Source organism: Ptychodera flava, chromosome 14 (genome assembly GCF_041260155.1).
Source record: "Ptychodera flava strain L36383 chromosome 14, AS_Pfla_20210202, whole genome shotgun sequence".
In the NCBI taxonomy this organism is placed as follows: Eukaryota; Metazoa; Hemichordata; class Enteropneusta; family Ptychoderidae; genus Ptychodera; species Ptychodera flava.
In genome coordinates, this window is record NC_091941.1 from 24,348,722 (window position 1) to 24,373,246 (window position 24,525).

The 24,525-nt window shown below is 40.7% G+C and overlaps 3 protein-coding genes across 3 annotated transcripts in view; 1 reads left to right on the forward strand and 2 right to left on the reverse strand.

Annotated features, from left to right (window-relative positions):
- Nucleotides 1-1,990: 1,990 nt before the first annotated feature.
- Nucleotides 1,991-6,851, reverse strand: LOC139149865 (alpha-tocopherol transfer protein-like). The gene is made up of 4 exons (XM_070721866.1): nucleotides 6,357-6,851; nucleotides 4,353-4,546; nucleotides 3,928-4,038; nucleotides 1,991-2,856 (listed from the first exon to the last, which is right to left on the reverse strand). The coding sequence occupies exons 1-4, from the start codon at nucleotides 6,733-6,735 to the stop codon at nucleotides 2,593-2,595; spliced, it is 948 nt and encodes a 315-aa protein (XP_070577967.1). The 5' UTR covers nucleotides 6,736-6,851; the 3' UTR covers nucleotides 1,991-2,592.
- Nucleotides 6,852-13,349: 6,498 nt separating this feature from the next.
- On the reverse strand, nucleotides 13,350-14,809 carry LOC139150681 (sodium/calcium exchanger regulatory protein 1-like). The gene is made up of 2 exons (XM_070723108.1): nucleotides 14,623-14,809; nucleotides 13,350-14,490 (listed from the first exon to the last, which is right to left on the reverse strand). The coding sequence occupies exon 2, from the start codon at nucleotides 14,460-14,462 to the stop codon at nucleotides 14,064-14,066; it is 399 nt and encodes a 132-aa protein (XP_070579209.1). The 5' UTR covers nucleotides 14,463-14,490; nucleotides 14,623-14,809; the 3' UTR covers nucleotides 13,350-14,063.
- An 8,804-nt stretch (nucleotides 14,810-23,613) lies between these two features.
- The window catches only part of LOC139149866 (uncharacterized), a 5,973-nt gene continuing 5,061 nt past the window's right edge, over nucleotides 23,614-24,525 (forward strand). The window contains exon 1 of the mRNA XM_070721868.1: nucleotides 23,614-23,765. The gene's annotated coding sequence lies outside the window, so the exon portion shown is untranslated. The remainder of the gene's footprint in view (nucleotides 23,766-24,525) is intronic.

Below are 24,525 nucleotides of genomic sequence, written 5' to 3' on the forward strand. Positions count from 1 at the left end.
CTAGCTATAGGCCTTAATCCTTCGATAATCTACTGTAAATCCACCGAGTCTTGAATTTGACACCTGCCCTGACTAACTTCGTGTATACCATCAACAAAGTTTCGAACAGCATTCGAATAAAGCTATACCGTTATCTGCAGATCTGAATGGCTCTGATCCAATCCCGGATGGTGCAGTTCTCACCACGCACAAGGAACTTTAAACTCTATGTGTACATATATTTTCTAATAAATGCATTGTTCATAGTGTGTTATACTAACATGACATCTTATTGGTACGATGTCGAGTGGAGTGTAATTGGAATTACAAAGGGCATAATAAATACTATAGGTGTCTTATGATATCACAGGCTCTCCGCACCCTTGTTTTGTACATATATTCCTGTGTTTTTTTTAAAAACACGCAATGAATTGTTACAAACCCTGACATTGACAGCTATGGACATGTCTGGTGATCAGTACGTCATAAAATGACTTCATTGCAGGTTAAATATCGACACAAATTTCCTGGACAGGTAGTGCGTGTTTTATGACAACCTAGGCCACTATACAAAAGAAAATCATGATTTTTTTAACACACGTACACGAAAAGTTGGGCGATAACCTATATTTATCCCTGGGAAATTGCAGACTTGCAAAATTCGTTCAACCTGATAATTTATGTGCTAAAAAATATCGGTTGGCACACATTCGGCGCCACAACGGCTACGAAGATGCGTCACCGTGTACGCGACTGACGTGAGGGAGATAGACAAAATACGACAGATGTTTAGCACGTCAACAAAACTGCCATAAGACAGTGTTCGGTTTTGCTATTCCAGCTGTTGGCGGGCTGTGACGCTCCAGCCTACATTTTTTTAGTATCAACACAAGTACGTCACAGTTCCATCATACATGTGGATAAATATATGTTTGCCCGAATCATGACGGACCAGAGAAGTGCTCCCGTGTGGTCGTCTTTCAAAAACTTTGACAACTATTTTCCGAAACAAGCTTAAGGTAGTATGTGCCTCAAAAAAAAGACTTGCTCAAATTTTCCTCGAGGAAACTTTCAACCGTTCACTTTCAAAATCAAGCAAAAAAATCAGGGGTCACCGTACAAATTTTGGTACAAGAGAAACAAATTACCCCAGATTTACCGACACATGTATTTGAAATTCAAAATGGCCGCCATCTCTATGTTAACACTATGGAGAAAAATAAAATTTTCGATTTACAAAAAACTAAGACGGTGAAAGTTTCTCTTATTCAAAGGGCTTCAACTTATGAGCTCCCACAAGTGGTAGATCAGAAAAGAACTGGAAAAGTTTGAGAGTCCAAATAGCTGTCCCCGAGGCGCATTCTACATTGAGAAGTATATACCGGTACTTCTTCGATATGTTGGACACTCCCACCTATGTTAATATGTTACACATGATTCATACACGCTCAGTGATTTTATAGAGTTCTGCTAAGCAGGAAGGAAGCTCAACCCAGATGAAATACAAACATGGAATTATTGATATCAAGATTTCATAATTATGATATTACTTTTTAATAATTACGAAAATAATATATTTCTTAGACTTATTACTCCCAGTTTGCCTGTGGTCTTGAGTAAAGGAATGACGTTTTGAAAATGTTGTCAGAACGATGTGTATCCTGATAAAGTAAATGATGCAGCATGTGCAAAACAGAGTATAACCCTTCATGATTATGTCGGTCGGTAACAAACATCCCGTTACGTTTATTTGACTCACATGAGCTAAATCGTGATCTAATGAAAAGTTCAGATAATGGGAACTTGTAAAACAGAGGTTGTGTCACAATATCGAACTTAAACACACACACACACTCTCTCTCCTTACCCAAGAAAACAAAAAACCTCCCTCCCTCCCTCCCTCCCTCCCTCTCTCTCTCTCTCTCTCTCTCTCTCTCCCTCTCTCTCTCCCCCTTACCCAAGAAAAAGTGTTCAGAACCGCTTACAATATAGACACATAGACAAATGCCTACAACATTCGTTCGACATTTTATTACTGCATCGATCACCAATAAAACCGACGAAGTCAAAGACGGACAAGTTTGTAGACAACTGATAACATTACTTAGAGCATTGCATTTCTGGCAAAGGAATAGTTTTCGAGTGTGTGTGTATAATTACAAGTAAAGTAATACATTTACGTGAAACTAACGAGAATGATACAAATTTTACTTGAATTTTTGCAGTGCCGCCCTGATTTTTTTTGTCTTTGTAGACAACATACTTAAAATTTATGACTTATTTGTGTACAAATGAACAAACATATCAAAATCGATGTTCATCAACCCCTCCCCCCCCAAAAAAAAAATATGATAGGGCACTTGGTACATGTCTGCAACATTGATTTGTATTCCACGTACGATCGCATGCGGGCGCTCTACCGAATCATTTACTTTCATCCCATGCCGGCTTCTGGTCTCACCTTAGAGTCATGACTATAAGGTATCAGAGGTATTCAGCAAAGGGCGCTTTATGCGCGAAGATTCTTCAGAAATAAACAGGATAGCAAACCTATCCCACTACCTGTCGCAACAAGGTACGGATGCTGTCGAGCTACCGGAATCTGTCACATTTTTAAACATCTAACTTCTTAAAACTACCGACGAGGCCCATGTTGGGATCGGCGCCCTGGGAAGTACCACCCAGGGTGTTTTCCTTTTTCGGCGGTCCGAAGGTTTCGTTGTTGAAGACAAACTTGTCCTCGAACTCTAACAGCTTCTCCATCCACTCTCTGCAACGCGTGTCCAGCTGTGACGACGTCCCGCCACAGTCGGTCGGCAATACCGCGGACGGAATGTGCTTGTGCAGCGTGCCGTACTCGTCGCCATGGAGATGCATCTGTGAGAAGAGAAATGGTGAAGTGAGCTGAAGGTCTTGATGTTTGTATATGAGTATTAAAGTCGGCAGATTTATCAAGGTCAGGTACCTGTTTCAAACTCTAAAATTCGGAGAAGGGGAGGGTCATATATATAAGTTTGGTAAAAGAGTTGGGTGGCATTTTTACATGAGGGACTAACCAGACTTCTTTGGCCCCACCCCGTCATAGTATCTGAAAGCTCCCTTAGTATAATTATAGCCTTTTTTTAAAAAGTCGAAGCACACTTTTATATTTTGCTTAGGTGTGCATTCTCGCGATTTGGAGATTATTCCAGCTCACTCGACCAAGTGTCGGTTACCCAGACTGCATTTCGCTAGCTCTCATCTGGGCGACAGGATGAGAGCCCCTAAGTGCAGTTTGGGTAACCGTGCACTACGCTCCACCATGCTTCTTAATGCCACCCACTACTGTTGCCACAAAGAGACGGGTGGCTTAACATCATGATTGTACAGACCCATGGGCAATATGCTCGTAGTTTCAAGGCGTCCAGTAACCACAGAGCTACTATAAAGTAAAGTACTTTACCTTTGGGAAAGTTTTTAGGACCTGTTTACAAACGGATGGCAAATAAAGGAAACAAAATTGATAGATCAAGGATTGTATTATACAATCACCATGAAAATTAACAAGAAAAGCTGATTACAGCACAGCTACGGTAAGCAAGACTGCACTTTCATATTGAAGAGCAATGGGATGGGGCTTGAAAAACTTACAAAGTATAGTTAGTGAACGTTGATGCTATACCATATAAAAATAAAAGGCATGAATACCATGTCAGGCAGCAACAAGACATGCCACTAAAAGGACAGGGGAGTCGCCCCCTGCAATATTTGATTTGTTACCAGCGTTCATATCAGAGAAATAATCTATTCGCAGTGTCTTTCCGATGTTTAATACCGACAGCTGGTGAATTGTTTCTGCCGAGACAACTTGTAGGAGTAAAACAAATCTAACTTTAAATGGAAAGTGAGTTTCGTTTTTGCAACTTTACATCGTGAAAACGCAAATGCTCCCCTGTTATTTTCACTTACTCGCTGGCGCATCTTCTCGCTCATGAGAGGCCTCCACAGTGCCATGCCAGCTTCAAAGATGGTAGGAGTGTTTATGAAGTGGAAGCCCTTGATCCGCATCGGCATTGCATTCTGCATGAGGAAAAAACCAAAAACCCAACTGTTGAGGGCGCACCTTCGATTAACGTAACATGGGCACAATAACCAAGAAATAACAGGGTAATGTCATTAAAAATGCCAAGGAGCGATACAAGAATCCCAAAGTCAGATACGCATGGATGCACTATACTTTCAGGTCATGCATCGTGCACGACAAGCCTTTTGTAGAGCGAGAGCACGAGCCTCTCTTTTTATCTGGATTTTGATAAAGGGGCTTTTTTTTCAGAAATGCATCTTCTTCTGTTCGGAGAAGGCCTCGTCTCACAATGTTTTAATGACTCCATTACCTGTAAAATTGACGTGTTCATTCTGGCAAAGTAGGGCCCTATGTGCACTGCTTGCTTCATGCTATAGTCGATGAAGTCGCCGATGAAAACGACGCCGTTGATTTGGGTCTCCTCCTCTTCCAGCAACCGTTCAACGGTGATGACAGTCGCCTTCATGCTGTCAACTGCCGGGCACACGTCAGGGTTCCATTTGCCTGTCGCAGCGCAAAAGTAAAAGGAAACCATCGTAAAAAAGTAAAAGACGTTGTATAAATGTGCTTGAACCGTGGAGGAAAACAACCACTGAAGGTCAAATTCAACGTCATGTTCGGTCATCTCCAAATCATCAGCCATGGTGCAAACATCCTTGATTTGCCAAATATGGACAATATGCAAATTTGCAGTGACCGAGTGAGTTTCATAAGTTTCCAGAGTTGGCAAAGGGGACCCCAGAGACAAATTTTCAGACTTGCAAAATGGCAGCCCTCCACTTGAGTTTTTGAAACAAGAAAGGGATAATGGTTGTAACGTTTGATAGTACACCATTACATCTGTTCCAGGACACGAGTATATTTCTTATTTCTACTGTGTGCAATGTGCGAGGCTATTTCTCATGGATTAGGTGAAGTCTTGTCTGCATATCCGTCGAAGTTCAGTTGTTAACAAGCGCAGAAATCTGGTTACAGGCGGCTGTAACCAGGTGAAAGCTGAAAGGGCTTCGACTTTATTGTGGAGTAGAACGGGAAACTTTTGTTTCACACACAGAACATTTCCCGGAAACACGTAATAAAATGCGTTAGCGCTGATGGAGTCGCGCGTACTTCGGTTTAAAATTTTATAGAACTACCGTCTTGTGACTATTGTCATGTTGTATGTTGAATGCCGCCAAAACTTTGCCTCGGATTGATATTCGGAAGACAGGGTATTGCATGCAAGCTTCTGTCCAGATTGCAAATACCTGTGCAAAAATAACGCTACAGCCAAAACCTGTGGTTTGACGTGCATATAGTAACTTTTAAGGTAGTAAGCACCTCGAAATTGAAAGACTTAAACTTTTGCACAAACTTTCCGTGAGGTAATGTTAAACCGTTCCTTTTCAAAATAAAAATAAAATGTGGGTTCATCGTGAAAAATTTGGTACTAGAGAAACAAATTACCAAAACTTAATTCAAAATGGCCGCCATTTATACGTACTGTGTGAACTCCTTGTGGAGTAAAATTTTTCGATGTTCGCAAAATAAGTCTGTGAAAACTTTATTAGCTTTAAAGCTTTAGAATTAGCCCCATAGGTTGTAGATCAAAAATGTATTTACAGTTTAAGAGTCCGAATATCTGTCCCCGAGGTGCATTCTACCACAATTCACACAAATTTCCTGTCAATGCTTATTGGAGACAGTTTTAGCGAGATCTTCGGATCTGTGCCTCGTCGGGTTCGTTTGCGATGGCGTCTGAAGTTGGCGGAAAAGCTGATCCAACCTGACATAAGTGATTTGTTTCCCTTTTTGTGAACTTGTTTTTCCGGCCATCAAATCGAATCGCGGCGAATCCATCTGGGGAAGAGGCTTTTTGTGAACGGCTTACGTAAGAGCGATCATTTATTGATCATCTCACCTTCACTGCTGTCGGTGACGTCTTTGTTATCTTCGACTGTCCTACCAAATTATGGAACTTTCCCACGATTGGGTTGTACATCTGATGTAAAATACGTGAATAATTTGACGTAATCACGAGAAATGTGTTCGACAACGCTGCTAGTTGGTGGACAAATTAATATGTTTTGTCGGTGTGAAACGCATTTGGTGCTCAAAGAAAGGCAAATCTGATCAAAGCTTGGATTATGCACAGTCGCTCTATCCATAGAGGGACCGTGTGGATTATGGAATGTTTGTGGACAGTTTAGAGTCGAGTGCATGCGAATATCATGGTATTACTCATAGAAAGTGCAGGGTGTACTGTTGTGCTATTCAACCAGTCTACGGGACCCCCCCCAAAAAAATCCCTTATGCAATCACTGTGCTTGCTTACCTGGTCTGAATATAAGGATCCGCCGGCCTTCACTGTCCCTATCAGGTAACGCCACATCCATGCCCATGTCCCATACATGCTGGATCTTCGACGGTCGCAGTTCGTCGAAAACCTCACGGTATTCCCTGCGTACTTCGTAGTACCGACACAGCTGTTGAAACGCCCTCTTCACGTCGAATTTCTTGGCCCTCAGAAACCTCAGCAGGAACGCATCGTCTCTTCGGAACTTGATGTCCGCTCGGGTGTTGGTCAGGGCCCGCAGGGTCTGGATGTACCCCGATCGGGTGGCTGGGTCCTCGTTCAGCTCCCTCTTGGCTATGTCTTGCAGCTCTTCGCTGAGGGTGCATACGTACGGCGTGTCGCTCTCTTTGAACGGCATTCTTCCACGGAATTGCTGGCTTCACGCAAACGGTTGATTGTTTCGTAAAGAGGGATGACACGCACCAGGGTTCTGATTCACGGCGCCAGCTGGCACGACACTTTCCCGTATGTTAAACAAAAAAACATGTGACGTAACTCAGATGGCCATGGTTTATTCATTCTCTCCACCGTGCAAAATATCTGAAACGCAGGTAGGCGCGACATATTTCCTAAATGTTTGTTTCCCCACGATCGTCACCTCACTTGCTCACACAATCCGTTCCCATCTACTCACATGTTTTCGAAAAAAAGAAGTGCGTATACAGAATAAATACTCGTTTACACGAGAAAAAGTACCCATTCTTGACGAGTTATTACCGCTCCGCAAATACCTGTCTTCATGGGGGGGGGGGGGGGGTACTCCTGATATTTTCATACAGGTGTGCCGCTCAAGTTGTAAACATCTATCCATGTGTATTTCAAAAAAATGCCCCTATCGTTAGGGATTTGCTCACTTGACAAAGCTGAGGAATCCCCAAAGTTCTGTTACATGTGAAGGTTTTCCTAAAGCTTGGATTTGCTGTGTTATCGACCCATGCTGAGGGCAGGGTTTTTTTATGCAAAATCGACCCATGTTTATTTCTTGAAAAAGTAACCGATTCAGGCGGCACTTTACCCGTACATCTTTCTATTCAGGTACACCCCGGGAGATAGATATGTTGCCGTTGTTTCTCTGCTATCTCACTTTCATATATATATATATATATATATATATATATATATATATATATATATATATATATATATATATATATATATATATATATATATATATATAAAATATATATAGATATATAACCGGGAGGACACATTGTATACATTTTGTGTATATATATATATATATATATATATATATATATATATATATATATATATATATATATATATATATATATATATAAAATATAGATATATATAACCGGGAGGGCACATTGTATACATTTGTGTATTATATATATATATATATATATATATATCTATATATTGATAATTATATATATATATATATATATATATATATATATATATATATATATATATATATATATATATATATATATATCTATATATACAATATTCTCTATACAGCGATGCAGAAACATTCTCTACTTGTGCTATATGAAGTCAGGGGTGTGCATTACAGATTATTATATCAAACTATTATATTGATGGCGCAAATACTGCTATCTGATTAGTCTAGACGTGAATATTCGCAATATACTAGAAGTACGGTTGGAACAGGCACGAGCTGTCTGAGCTAGAGAAAAATTCCCTTTTGACGTTTCATGCCAGAATTTCAATTCAGTATTATGACATAGCAATGAACCACCTAAGCAACGGGTATACCGCTGGATTTTGACCAGTTCACATCATATATGTACTAGCTATTGCTCGTACACATATGTCGGAACTGGTCAAAATCTCGTGGTATTACGTATCTGGGTGTGGTTTATTGCTCAACTGTAGAGGGTCATTTGAATAGGGTTTTCACAACGTGGACCGTTCCTAGCGTGAAAGAAACGTTACTGCCGGAAAAAAAGCCTATATCTTTATAGATTGAATTTGTCAGTAACTGTAATGAATAAAGCGCGAATAGGTTGACGGCATTATATTTTGAGCTTTCCAAGTACTACAGGAAGTTAGACCGTGGACCGCGTTGATGCAGAGAACAAAAACGAAAGTGCAGACGAATAGCACCGAAAGTCGCAATAAAGAAACCAATAACGGCGACTGACAACAGTTGAACCCTATTGCAAAGTGCCACAGAGACACACAACCTCAAATCTGGGTACTGGTAAAATCAGATGTTGAAATGGTGACGTTTTCTCAGCTGGTTTTCTACCCGAAGTTCTTTCTATCTTCTATGCGCGACCAACATCCAGCGAGAACAACACCGCGTGCGAACGTCGCCGTCGCTCCTTAAGTTCAACCAGACTGCACAACGCATGAAAGAAGAGAGAAAATACATGATGATGCTCATGCATACCGGAAAATAGTAGGGTCGATCTTCGCGTGTTTTTTCTTATCTTTGTCGGGGAAAATTTGTACTTTATTTTGGCAGGGGCGTCAGGGACGAATTGTTTTCGTGACATCGATTGCATAACCATCCACATTCTGCGGCACACTGCTTTCCTTTATCCTAATCTGCTTCTTAAAGTTCCATTAGCTGTATCTTCTTGCGATTTTCCGTTAGTTTTGATTGAAATGATCACTGGCTCATGTTGAATAGCCTGTCAAATAACAGAGAATCGCATATCATTCGGAAACATACGTGCCCTACAACTAAATAACATGTGATTTTACAAGGAAAATTTCAATTTTTGTCCGGACAGAAATACAAACTCTGTTGACACGCGGATTGCAACGTAGGCATTCTTCTGCACCTGCGCGAGCCATTTACAGCAATTTCAAAATAAATATTCATTACTTATGCCAAGCACTTACGTCGTAGTCCATTGTCCGAGCACGTTGCGTAGCCAGATGTCTGGCAATCCACGACGCAATGTTGTTTTGATCCCGAAATAAACGTGAACTTGTACATCTGGCGTGATCGCGGCGTCACCATATCTGCGTTCTCCCCAGCACGCTGAGCATGCCAGACGTCAACAAACGAGCTCGGAAGGGCAACACGTTTGAACAAAAATTAGCTGTTTTATGTGGCTATAACATCACTAATCATGTTTGTTTCTTCGTAAAACAACATTTTGCAACAAATATGAGCCTCCAACATTGAATTTTCCGAGGTAAAAAATGGTCAAAAGTTACAAATAATGGCCCTTTAAGTCAAAGGTAGAGATCGTTTTCTTTCTCTTTTCTTTGACCTCGGTATTCGGCGTCTTTCGGCAGAGGATGATCTTTGTCACAATATGTGAAAGGCAAAACGATGGAGAGAAGGTAGACGACAGAGCATATCTCTAGATTTTTATTGTAATCTGATTGACGTTAAAGGGAGTGGATTGGCCGTCTGCGGATGTGCACATGGGACCCGTACAATGGGTCTGTTGCTAGGCAAACCTATCCCATCATCCCTTGTGCACATCCAAAACGTTAAAATGGCGGCCGAAACAGCTTCATATAAACGAAAGGGACGCAACCAAAGTTTATTTGACATAGTCTTGCAGTTGTTAGGAAGCCACAAAACTGGCTAACTATTAACATGCATTAAATGCTGAATTTGTTTTTTTGTTTCAAATCTGCTCGCCATTGATAGCCAATTTCTTGGAGGAGGCAGTGTTTATCAACAAGAAAGCCGCGCAGCCGCAGACGGGACGACCCCTCCCTTTAAACCTTGCTACATGATTCACGAACACAGTACTCTTCCTGAGAACTTTTCATCAACATGCACCATTGCCCCCATTTTTGCGGTGAATTGAGGCAAATAGCAAATAAACAGCGCCACCTAACCACTGTAAACAATCCTGAAACACGATAGAGATGTGAAAACCCAGCACTTAAGTGTGCTATTTCTGAAGACGAAGAGAACTTGCATCAAACGGATCAAAACGCTAAAGAGCGCACGGTGCACTGTTGGAGTGCCAACCACGTGGAGCATGACGTTGAAATTCACCAGCGAGTGACAGAATGCCGTTATTAAAAAGCCCCAACTCCCGTATAAAAGCGCGAGAACCTACGAGAGTGGTCATAATGGTGGGATATTCAAACGTACTCGGTACGCTCTGGACGTCGTCAATAAAAACCGTTAATTTAGAAATCTACCGATTAATTTTTTTCTTGGAAATTGAGGGATATGTGTATAAGTATTTGGAGCACAATATGCTTGGTTTCTGACGAAATTAAATTTGAAATGACGTCTGGAACCAGGAAAAGGATAAAATATTTGCCGGTAATATCGCCGGTATAACGTTCGATGTTCAGTTTGAATCTGCATGATTGACATGATATGCAAATTGCAAATGAGTCATTAGCGATACGTTGTTTACTTTTTACGTACGTAGCGTTGATTGTTCAAAAACACCAAATACTCGGAGCGTACCGAAAGATACAAACGCACACACACTGTGTATAATAAATACATGCAAACACATTTGATTCGGTAGTTCTCTTTTTGGAAAATTTGTTGGTCCTGAAAAGGACCGTTTTCATTTACGTTGGCCTACCTGAGCCGTACATTTTACAGACAGGAAGGCCTATACTGTCATTTTATGCCCGACATAAAGTACGTCTGGTATGTTCGGGTTGAGACCACGGACAAGTTACTTAGTACCAGCACAAATTCTGGCATAATCTCTCACTTTGTCTACACTGTCTGTATATCTTCTGTCTTCTTTTCAAATTTCAAGTTTTACCCTCGAGTCAACGTACTGTTGAAAGCGCAATCATCGCAATGCGATATGCGTAACTATCGCTTACGCTTAGTTGTTTCCAAAAGTGATATACGTTTTCTTTCCCGATCTAAAGCCGTGCATGCCTATGTAACACAAAACAAGTAGCCTCCGGAATCCAATGTGCTGACAAAACCGGATTTTTTGACGCCTGCTATCGCCTTCGGCATATTCGGTCGTCACTGCTGGGTCATTTATGCTGATCAGACGTCGAGTTGACAAACGTCGCGCCGGCGGCAGCTGAGGTCACGGTACCAATCGATCAGTCCCATAAGTTGCACTCAAATGTCCATGCTCGATCCCCATCACAGCTAGCTCCAATTCATTCCTGGCAAAGAAAATTCCCGAAGCTACCTCTAGTGCTCATCAGTGACCGCTATCTTCATAAAGCCAGTTGACATAGTGTGATTAGCAGTCTGACTCTGACTACCACGCGTTTGTAATGAACTAGTATCGCGACTGCGTGGAGAGTGAAGAAGTGCAAGTGCACTCGATTTTGGCGGGATCGCGTTCAAAGTAGCGAAATACTAGAACTCACCATTTTATAGGGAGGGATGACATTGAAATGAATACTCCGAGAGATCATGCGATCACTTTATTCTGATTTTATTTTAGGTGATTAAATATGAACAGGTTTGATTTCTAAAATAAGTATTTTTCAGAAGCTTTTTGAAATAATCATAAGACAACAAATCGACACCACGTTTCATTTCGGTCACCATAAAACTTGTAATCGAAGCCGGGGGAATAGTCGTCGGTACCCTCCCATCCGCGACAGCGCCGAGTTCATGAGACAACGAAATTTTGAAAAGGAAACTACAACTACCATCAAAGAACTGTGGAAAACACACGTTTTATAATGGAGACACAGCCCTGCCTCGCTAAACTAAGGTCGAATAAGGAAAGGATTGTTTGTAAGACAAAAGCTCTACAAAATTTGGTAGACGACTCGGCCGTTGAGCATTGTGGTAAATGTCCAACGTCGTCCATTGAAATAACCACACTCGATAAATTTGGACATCTAGTAGGCGAATTTGCTGTTCTTTCAGAACTGTTTTGATTTTTTCCCGTTCTTTCCTGAAATGCGGCATTTCTAGGACGGCGTTTGGACAAAACGGTGCTTCATTTATATCAAGGCAAATACGACTCTGCAATCAAGACTCCCTGCAAGACCGAGGAAAACTCCGATAATAGATCCCGTGGCAGAAAAACTACGGGTTGGATTTCTGCATCGTTTACCCGTATACAAAGATGCGGATAGCTATTGCCACTGCCATGATATGCATTATGTTGAATCATTCAAAAACGCGCAGAATACAATGACAAACGCTTCGTTTTCGGACGAGAAACATATAAATACCATGACGCATGAGATCTAAGGAGTGTCGATCGATCGATCGCCTGGCAACGTCATCACGGTTTGTACAAATCCGAGGCGACGCCGCGCCGAACCTCTGCTCCAGTAAGACTTCGAAAAAGTCTATGTTCAAGACAAACCTATGGGGGAAATGAGTGGATGTATCGTATGGAAAGTAAACCGTAAAATTGGGTGAAAATAGTATACGTAAAGTCACCGTGCAGTCGATGTTTACATTATGTGGCGTGCACGTTCTATTTTTGGAGGTGTTCAACCAGCTGTTTTAATTTGCTACTTTTTGTTCACAAAGATACCATATTAGTTATGTTTGCTCCGCCCATTTTTATCGATTTTTCTCGGTAGGGCCCTACCGAGAGTTACCGGTTTAAAGAGAAAGGCCAGAGGAAAATCTAGAATCGTGACCATGTAACATACCCTCGTATTCGTATTCGTGATCTTATTCAGGTTGATGATACTTTTAAATGTAAATTAAGGGTAATATAGGGCTTTTCATATTTTATGCTCGTTGTATCTAATCCAAAAATTTAGAGAAAGGAGAACATGGATACGGAAAACAGCTGAACACGAACATTGAGCAAAGTGATCGTTTAAAATAGACTTAGAGCACTGTTTTTGTTTTGTTTTTGTTTTTTCGCGCCGTTGATTGTATTTCGTTACGACTCCATGTTATGGCATTTCTTGTGTCTACAATCTTCCATTTCACGTCACTGTCAGATGCTATTTAGAGAGCAATGTAACCGACATAAACTGTACTCGTATACGGCTATTTTTCCAAAACACGCCACTTACTTTCTGATAGCCGAGAAACTGTGACTGTAAAACAAGAAGTCATGGTCATTAAGACTACTCAAAGTATTGAAATGCACAATCGCATTTTTATTTCAATTTATTTCATATATGTAATAATTGAGTAATAAACGACACGAATTACAGTTCCTTAAATGCGTTGATACGTTGTAAGATATGCATTGTACAAGTGAACATACAAGTAATACAGAGATGCGGAATATGGGGTGAAAACACCGCCAAAATTATTTTTAAATCTTTATTCAAACTTATGTCATCATTATTATGCCAGCCAATTGTAAACAACAACAGTCGTGTTACCAAATAAGTTCATAATGATGTCAAGATAATGTTGTAATAATGTCGTAATCATAAACGCATCATAATGGCCAAATAATGAATAATATTGACCAAATCACAAAATAATGGCAGTATAGTGATGAGATAAGTTTGAATAAAGATTTCAAAATAATTTTGGCTGTATTCTCACTCCATAGTGGTAAATATAATTATGCCATTTCAAGTAAATTTGGAGCGTTGAATGAATGTTAAGTCTGCGCGAATTTTATCCGACGCGGCAGAAAGACAATTTCAAATATGCAAATAAATGTGTAACTGAGTACTGATTAGGCGTGCAAAAATACATCAGAAAGATATCGATTTTGTCATTACCATAATCCCTAGTCTGGATAACAAGCGATTGTCTACATGAGATACTGTCATCAGATACATCGGGTACATTTTGAAACGAGTCTAGCTAATAGCGCGCCACATCCTGCGTTACTTTCGTTTGAATATTCGCTTACATACGACGTCACCGATGACACATGTCATAACCATCTCGTTACCGACGATCTCTCTCGTGATACGATGATGGACCTCTCGCTGTTCCACCTCGTCGAATGCCAGCTTCCCGTCTTCCCACGTTGCCACCATCTTCCTCATCTCGCCGGTGGGCGACATGTCTTCGAAGGGCTCTCCGATTTTGAATTTCTGCACCACGGTCTTCAGGGGCACCATCATCTTGATCTCGAAGTCGTCTCCGTCCTGCGTGACCTCACACGTCGGGGTCAGCACGCTGGCGGCTTTCCTCATGACGGTGCCGACGCCCATACCCTTCATGTACTCTTCGAAATTTTCGCTCCTCGCCAGAACCCAGGTACCGCCGAAGCCAGCCATCTTAAGCTTCCTCTTGGGACACAGTGGGCTGTGGAAATGATATAGTGTGCATAATGTGAGGATAAATATTGGATGAGAAATGTAAATGTAACAGGTATATACACTTTACGGGAGGAATTACATCGTGAAATATCAAAAATCGGTCTGGTCTGTAACTCACAGGTAATCTATGATACAGATGTCACCTACAAGGCACGATTCAGACAAACTGCGATAAAACCTCGCACAGGAGTATCTCAGACACCGTCTAACGCGTAGGTGTGTGGCCGTAATACAAGCACGGAGCAGAATTACAAGGTCGTGTCGTCTTCCAGGAGTTCTGATTATGTGACTGCCGATCGGATGATTTAACAGGCTTTTTAAGGTCAAACCATGGAATGTGATATTCAGTTACCCAATCGCAAGCTTTATTATAGAACGATACTTTTATGTTCATTTCCCTCGGGGTTAATTCGATTTTTTGACATCCAGTATACAATTGAAAGGGAATCCATTTTAAAAATAAATCATTAATTTTTCTCACAGTCACCGTGGCCTAAATGTACTGAGAGTGCAATGAACGTTGATCCTTTAATATGTGCGGTACATGATTGTGTAAGCTTAGTTAATCGTTCGACTTAAGTCTGGTGTATCTCAAGTGTCTGCTTTCGGTCATTGAACTACCAGCTCTAAGGCAGCTAAAATTCTGTCTTATAATGTAAATTTAGGTTGGTTGTAAGTCGTTTCATGATGTTACTTCATACAGCAACAGTTCATCCCATGAATCCAAAATTGGCCGATATCCACTCTTGCGCATAGCAACGTGGAATTGCAACTATTCCATGTGTGTGTGTGTGTGTGTGTGTGTGTGTGTGTGTGTGAGAGAGAGAGAGAGAGAGAGAGAGAGAGAGAGAGAGAGAGAGAGAGAGAGAGAGAGAGAGAGAGAGAGATTATTCAGTTTCTGCAGCAGTGGATATACATGCAGATATGAACTGATAAGCGCTTTATATCAGTTCTAAAATCACCTGTCATAGAAATGGAGACGAAGTTGAATACGCATGATTGCGGAATAAGGCAATTTAAGAAATGATCATACATCAGAAGCAATGGTGTGGAACAAAAACTGTAGATTAGAGTATGACATGATCATTGTCGTTTTGTACTCGTGGGGATGTGTCGTAATATTGTCATTAATGGACGGAAAAGTGAGTTAATCTATCCACAGTCACCATGGAAATGACTTATGACCATTACAGTGGGGCTCCTCGGCTCTTCTGTGCAGTAGTTGGTAGACATCTAGATCTCATGAATATTTGTCTTTTCGAGCATCTTTCTAATTATTAAGTGTTGTCTTTACTTGATTTAATAAAATGGTGTCACTTATCTCAGAGTAATAGGTCAACAACGAGACGATGTGAGCAGCCACACATTGTGTTGTCGCAGACCAAGGGAGTTGCATTCAAATGCGTGACGATAGAAGCGGAAAAAGTTATCATATTAATGGGAAATAGTAAAGATTGATAAGCTGTAATAAGGACAGCATTAACAAGGACAGCACATCGAAGACATATAACAGCAACAGATACAATGATGAGTTCATGATGATGACTGTGGTGCGCGTTGTGGTTGTGATGATGGTGGTGATGATGATGATGATGATGATGAAGTAATGACGTTGACGATATTGTTCGCTATTGTTATCCTCATTGTCATCATTATTGATGATGATGATGATAATGATGATGATGACGACGATGATGATGCTGATGATGATGATGGTGATGAAGTAATGACGTTATGGAGAAACATGATTACTTTTTATTTCTTGTTAGTTAATAATATAGACTGATGTAATATTGGAGAGGCAAACGCAGGAATGCAAACGATCCAATTTTGGGGGTGGACCATTTGATATCCTGGGGGGGGGGTCTGGAAGATTTAAAAAAATGTGCAACATTTTACTCCGCACACAGGACTGTACATTTGTTGTGGGAAAAAAGTATACAAATGAGGAGTGCGAGAAAAAAAAAGTTACCAGTAATTAGAGAGTGAAAAAAATTTGAACAGTGGATCAGGTACAAAAAATGCAACCTCTGAAATCTTCCAGACCCCCCTGGATATCAAATGGTCCACCCCCCTAGAGATATACTCCAAACTGTTCAATTTAATGTTGCATTCATTCAAAGAGACCGTTGTCTTGAAAGTTAATGCCTTTCGAAGAAATGAGAAAAAAATATAACTACATACATCGAAGTGTCGGTTTTAAGCGTCGTCCGTTATAGTCAACTTACCAAGTTTTTTAATCGAATACTGTTACAGAGAACTGGATAGCGACGTTGCTCTTAGTAATGGCCTTCTTCAAAATTAAGAGCTCAATATACTGCTACAGCTCTGTAACATCGTTTCATAATAAAAGTTGTAAATTTCGACCAAAGACAGAACATGCCAAAATGTCATAATTTCGAGGCGGTGGTCGCTGACAGCTCAACATTAACAGGACAATGATTTATCACTATCACCAACATCATTCAGTAATTGAAATAAGATCCAGCCACGCAATAGGTTTGATCATAGGAAGTTGTGACGAGCGATCTAGCCCAGGGACTCAAAAGTGAGACCCGAACGACAAATTACTGCGGGACAGGTCGAGGCTTCGAATTTATCGTTGACAAGACATGCAGTTTGGGACATGCATCTCCCTTGTACGGGTGCATGATACAATTCCAAATGATATTTGCGATACAACCCTCGATTGTAGGAGACCTAACAGGATGTTTTTGGCATGCGTGCGGGGAGAAATGGTTCAGCCACAACATGACAGTACACGCGTATATTAACATTGTGACTTAAAGGCGTAAAATGATGTTTCAAAATGGTCGACTGGGTTGGAGTACAACTCGGGGGAAATACTCAAGCTATGAACCCTTTAGCATTCTCTACTGTTCTTCATTTTGCGTGTGGTCTTTCTGAAATTTGTGTATTTGTACCATAGCCTTAAAGCAAAGAATGGTGGTAGTTCAAACATTCATAACAATTTATTTGTCATGAAATTATGGATATATATATTTATTCATTTGAATTTTTGGCTGAATATCCCAATTTTTTATCATTTTTTTCACGAGCGAGCATATAAATAAAGAAAAGAAAGGAGGGTTTAATAGCAGATAAAACGGTCGGTACTTGTACTATACGCTTGTGTGCATTGACTCTGTTGATTTACCAGAATATATGAGGTTTGCTCGCATCTGTAATTATCTGACGCTCGCCGGCCCGGAAAAGCAAACAATGTTCATTAAACAGAAGTTGATTAACTCGCTGAAATTAACTGACCATAACGGATGCTTTCTCACGATAATTAATCATTTAGAAAATAGCTAGAGTAGTAGGAGTCTGGATGATGTCTCCGTCGCGATTGCTAAAAGGCGAGCGGCGTGCATGCGCGGTGGAATGATAATCACTGAGCAGTCACAAGCGCTCGGAGTTTTCAGCGAAAAATCGCATTGGGGATCATGGATATCACACATTAAACAAGAGCACGGACCCTGATAGCCCGTGAGGGCGGTAATCATGGCGATTTGGTTCTATTAATTGTAAACAAAACCCCAATGGCCAAAAATATATTTTATTTTATTTTATTTTATTTTATTTTATTTTATTTTATTTCTGACAAAAGTCAGGGGTCATTGGCGCGGCAGATTTTCATCCATTTAAACCACTTTCCAAGTTAAAATTTACAATTATTCAAAAGCAAACCAAACAAATAGAACATGACATACACAGTGTAAGCACGGAACAAAACAAAACAAAACAAAAAAGGCAGTAAGTCTGCCACTTAATGAAAGTAACAGATGCAAATTGGACATCGTCAAGACTGTCAACAAACTATATTGTAACAGTTGAGCAAATTAAAAGCAACAGCGATGGTGCGGTGACCTGGGAACTTGGGAGCGAGTTCCACTAAAGAATCTGTCCTGCTGAAGAATGAATACTTCAGTAGATCTATTCTAGCTCTCGGTATTTGTAAACAGAGGTCATGATTATGTAGAGCAGTTGTTGTAACAGGTGAAAATGTATAGTGCTGACGAAATGGAATATTATTCTACATAATTTTATAAATAGATAACAGATCTATAATACATATTACCTATGATGTGGGATGGAATCCATTTTAATTGGTTTAATGGAGTGGTGTACAGTCAATGTCTTTCGTACTGCACGTTTAACGAGGCCAGGTCAGCCAAGTGGCCTTCAGTGAGTGATATCTCGTTATAACGATCTTGCCATGATAACAAAATTTACTAAGTAAACGTCTGATGAAACCCTATGAAGATTTTTACCATTTATGTAATTAGTTTGATATTACTTGGTTCTGTAAACGTTTACGCGTGAGACATAAAACTGCACTTAGAATTATTAGAATTTAACAACCATCGGTTAGACCAACTGATCAGCGTGTTAAGATCAGTTTCTAGAGGGGTGCAATCGCTTGCATTAGCAGATGATACAATCATCGGCATATAACTTAATCGAAAAGTTAATATTCTGGGCTATGTCGTTTATGTAAGATAAAATTAATATTGGACCTGTTATAGTGCCTCTTGGCACATCTGACAACACATCTACCAATACAGACGACGCGCCATTGGTGATAACTCGCTGGTGTCTGATTAAAAAATTATCAATCCAGTTATGTGTTGCTCCCTGCAGTGTACCATAATTGTACAGCTTATCCAAGAGATGTGCTTAGGGGACAAATGCCTTACAAGAGTCCAACAAAAATACATGTACTTCCTTCGACTTATCGAGTGAGACAGCCAAGTCATGAACTGTGAATTGTATTGTGAATATAGGTGTTGTGAATCGCATGAGCGTTTAGGGCTAAACCCATGTTACTCGTCAGCGAGAATGTTATGTTCTTTGTAGTTTCATAATCAGGTCAGAAACCATTCTTTCAAGTATTTTTGCAAACGACAATAAAATGGGTCGTTCGTTCGCCGGATTGTCCTTTGCGCCTTTTTGTTGCAAATGAGTAATGTTAGCCGAAGTCCAACCTCTCGGTAGTTTACCAGTCATTAAACTGACATTAAATAGTTTTATCAGTGCTTTTTAGGGCTTTTGTTTTGTCAGGGCTATTTAGTGTGCCGTTTCTTTCAACATCCTTGTAGTCACTTCATCCGGGCCATCGGCTAACCGCACATAGCAGTTTTTTTTACTTAAGGGATTGTACATTGAATTTGCTCCGTTACTGGTATCTGGACATTCCTATATGCATATAATTGCCGGCGGGTTCATTCGATCAGAGTCTTTTTTCTGAAAAACAGATTGAAACTGATTATTGAGAATGTCTGCTCTCTTTTTATCATTCTTCACGACTGTATTTTTGTGTTTTAGTGATGTTTTTCCAAAGCATTCAGATTTGTTCTGCTTCACAAAGTTGTAGAATTTCTCTGATTGTTTTACAATAAAATACAATCCGATACGATACCTCTGAACGATAGCCAGCATAATGCTTTCCCTGCCGCGTATTTGAATCGTTTACGTACTAGCTTTGCTTTTTAGTAATCCGATTCTTTTCCCGTTTTCTTTGCTTTTCTGCGAAGCCGGTTTTATCCTGTTCAGTTTTTTTTATTTAGTCAGATATCCAAGGATGTTTCATTTTTTTTTGCTGTATTTGTGTGGTATATTCTGGTCTATGACTGCCATGAAGATTGTTTTCCAATTCGTCCAGGATTCGTCAACATCCTCTTCATTCACAACATGGTTACTCTAACTGTGTTTATAACAATATTCAATGGCATGTGTGACATATCACTGTCTGTACGCTTGTATTGATACATTTTTCGTTTTGATGGTTTGTCTAATGCTGACCGACTATGCAGCGTCAAAGTAACCAGTTCGTGGTCGCTAATTCCAATATTTACTTGGCAGTCTGATATCATATTTGGATAAGAGGTCAGATGAGGTTAAGGATGTTTCCGCGACTACAAACTGTTTCATTGAAACTTGCTGGCTCGGCTACGTGTTGCTGCATGTCAATAAAATGTCTAGAAAGAGGGTTTGATCGTTGTGTTACTGGAAGGTGCAATGCCCATTCTATCCATTCTACAAATCATCCGCTAGCATTTATTCCCAACGCTTTCCGCAATGACAGATTAAATTGTTCTAGAATCTGCTTTCTTTCACGTGACCTTATTCCGCCCTCAGTGCGGGTCAAAGGCATTGCTCATGCCTGTTGTGTGAATAGTGATATTGTTTAAACGACTTCTAACATTCGAAACTACCCTTACCATTTTCCTAACACCAACCCTCTTACAATACATAATGACGTGGAATTTTCAATCGATTCTGAGCGTTTGTCACTGTATCGTCATTTTCATTACCATCACTCCTATTGTAAACATCACAGCGTGGTGTAGTCACTAATTTTGTTAAGATACCACCACCACCACCATCATCATCATCATCATCACCGTCGCAACCGTCGTGTCTTCCTCGTCCTCACTTGCACCACCCTTTCTTTGATGTAACATTTTCCTGGAAAGGTTGCAACTCTTGTAGAATTCCCCGTTTGAGAGCCCGTCCTATATATGTACCCAATAAGATCACAAGCAAATACATGCCACGGTCAAGAAATATTCAGTTTTTCCGTTTATGATTTGTGTAGGAGAACCTAACAATCTCGTTTTCAGTGACCTTTGGAACTACACTAGTTCTGCACGACAACATCTCCGACTGCGCCTTTTTTTCGAACGTTACCAAAAAATCTCTAGAGGTAGAGGGTCGATCAAGTCGATTGACGGTCGTCTAGTTCCAGGGGGTCGATTGTGCCTCCAGTGTTCGGGCGGCGTTTGGTCCCGCACACACATCGTTATCGAAGTTAGATGGTCTAACAGTTAGACTACTTTACACAACTAGATTATCGGCGAAACTTGCTGCCCAAACGACGTTGTTTCAGTACTTTCTGGGTAGAAGATACTGAATATTGAATAAAAGAACAACTTAGGGTCAATTTCCTCTGTTTATACGAAACTACTTGCCTAAATTGTTCTAATTAATGTGACGAAAAAGGTAATATCTCTGAACATTACAATAAAATAATTATGATGTATGTTCACGTTGCTGTTAGCTTATTGTCTTAGTTAGAAGAAAATGATGACAAAGTTCACATCTAATATAGTATTTACACTTTTATAGCTGTAACTGCATGCTTTGGATCATGTTGTTAGATGTAATCTTTTGCGTATGGGAACTGTCGCTACCTTACATGTAATATTTCACAATGTAGGTCCTCACGATATATGACGAAACTATACGCCTGGATACATCGTACGGATAATTCAGGTAGGTCATGGAACCCCGTTTTTCAAGTGACTTTACGGAGAAAGGCCCCACAAAAATGACTCTCCCTAAAAACAGCTTTATGAAAAGTGGTTATCCACAGACCAGTCGAGGTCCCTTGCTTTTTGTACTCACTTAAAGGGATATAGTCGTCGGAACTGCGCTCAAAGGTCGTATGGGACCCATACGACCCATGGCAACAATGTATCCAAGGCACAATGGTGATTGATGAAAGTTAAAACATGTCTGTCATAATCTACCATCGTATAATTTAAATGTTGCAGCTATGATGATGAGGTGCATCTTGATATCATGCACGAAATACATTGTTTGTAAACAAGAAACTTGCACAGGCGCAGTTCCGACGACTATATCCCTTTAAGGTCCCCTCAACCTTTGCGAGCAATAGTTTTCGTTATATTTCTTGGTGCCGGCTCAATTTCCCCCTCTTATCCGCGTTTCTTAATTTGGCAATTATCTCGGTTCTTTCTTGAATGAAGAAGCAATGAATAGTATAGTCTCGCATGCCAGACCTCGAACCTGCATGCGACGCGAGCGGCGAAGCCGCGAGCAGCGAGTAACCGCAGGTTACGAGGTCTGGCAAGAACCAACTGCTCAGGAATGTGATGACGTCAAAAGTGGGCTGTCTTTCCTATGCTAATAAAAGTATAACTTTGGACCACCGCGTACAGACGGCCATAATGCATTTTCACTGTACTTGTCCACCACGTTTCACATATCTGTGCCGAAAAAACACTCAAGCGAAAATCTACGGCGAGAATTTATTTGTGAGGCCATTTACCACCAGCTCATTGGCAGTTGAATGGGGCCAAAATCTGAGCTTCGTTTGAGCGGAGCAAAATGAAAAAGCAAACTCCATAGAAGATGTCGACGATCAACAAAATGCAATCGCAAGCATTGAAGCAAGGCCGGAGCAATCTTAAAATTAGAGATTGGCCAAATATCGGCAAATCCACGGAAACGTCGTCTCCGTCCAGATAATCTGTCATGGCTACCTCCTGCTTCGGTTTCAGGCTGTCCATCACCACTTTCTTCGACGGCATAGATCATTTTTGCAGATTTTTTTTTTCATCATGGCTACTGGGGATAGCGTAACCGTGATTTCATGAAGCCGTACTGTCTGAGGTCAACGTAAGGCAGTTTGCTTCGAATGAAACATTTCTGGATGAATGACACAATCATTCAGTCAAATTCAAAAGGCTATTTTTAGACGCTCCACCTACATTCATGAATAAACAACAGATGTACTCTTTCATCCAGCCGATTTTCGAAGCATTCTATTGGACAGTATATATAGCACGTCGGTTCTAGCCAGACCTCGTAACCTGCGGTTACTCGCTGCTCGCGGCTTCGCCGCTCGCGCCGCACGCAGGTTTCGAGGTCTGGCATGCGAGACTATGAATAGTATGGATCAAGCGTGAAACATTTTTACATAATTCATGGTTGTTCATGGTTCTTGTGAATTATGAAAGATGTACTCCACGCTTGATCAATACTATTTTGTTTGCTTCACAAGAACTGGAGTTTGTTAAAGTCGTTGAATTTTTAAAAAATAAACCATTTGTAATAGTTTCTCTTGTGTCTCTCCGATTTCATGCAAACCTATTCGGAATTTGGCAGCCCAGGCTAGGATTTCCCAGCGATTGAACGCGTTACTTTGAGTTTGCACAGTAGTTAGGTCTGCCGCGTTGTGATTCCGGGAGAACTCTCCTGTGTAGCGTTCACTCCCTCACGCGTTTCACTTGCAAACAACACTCCACAAAATCACACAGACTTGAATCATGTAGTGAGGGCGCACTTTACAAGTGAGAGTATGACCCTTGGCTCCGGAGGTCTGTCGTGTGACCATTACTGTATGACGACGAACTGAATATAAACACGCCACCGGTAGCAGGAAACGGCTTCCGATTGTCACTCGCTGTACTCTTTGAGGAGAAAAGAAAACCAAAATAATCTCTATAAGAGGTAAGGTAATCCAAGAAACCATTGGTCCCTCCCCACGGTCCCTCTAGGCTCTGTCACAACACAACGAACGCGCCGCTGCCACATCGATTTATTGCGTGCCAGTGATTATTATAGTCATATTGAGGACCTCTTGAGAAAAACTGCGATATAGATTACGGTATTTAACACTTTGCTGATCAAATGTCGACTATCTTCATACGTGTTTATATCATGATCACGAAGTGGAAGACACTGAAGTTACTTGTGATAGCACTATGAGGTTGTCAACATACGTACAGCCCTACACTACAGACTTCTTAACCCTGTTGACATGTTGACCTACCCAACATCAACAATACGCTGTTCCCATTATCATGTCTTCTGCACAGTACCAAGTGCAAAAAAGCACAGTCCCCATGTGATCTATTAAGCTCTTGGACTATGCGCCCCATATAGACGTGTGTACATTGCCTGAGAAAAACCAAGTCAGGAAACCAAATCACTATTTCCTATAGGGATTGTGCCACCATGTCATCTTCGACGTTCGATTTTACTGTGAAAAGTAGCAAGTTCATCTATCATGTAACCGTTTTTCTCAGGCATATGTACACACGTCTATGGGGCGCATAGTCCTAGAGCGGAATAGGGACTGTGGCAAAAAGTGAACATTTCATGTTACTCAGCCGATTCAGTTCTGGGGAAGTTGCAAACGAGGTGTTGTGTGCACAGGCCCTTGGCACATTGCTTGGATAATAATCTTATTTAATATGTAGAATGTCTA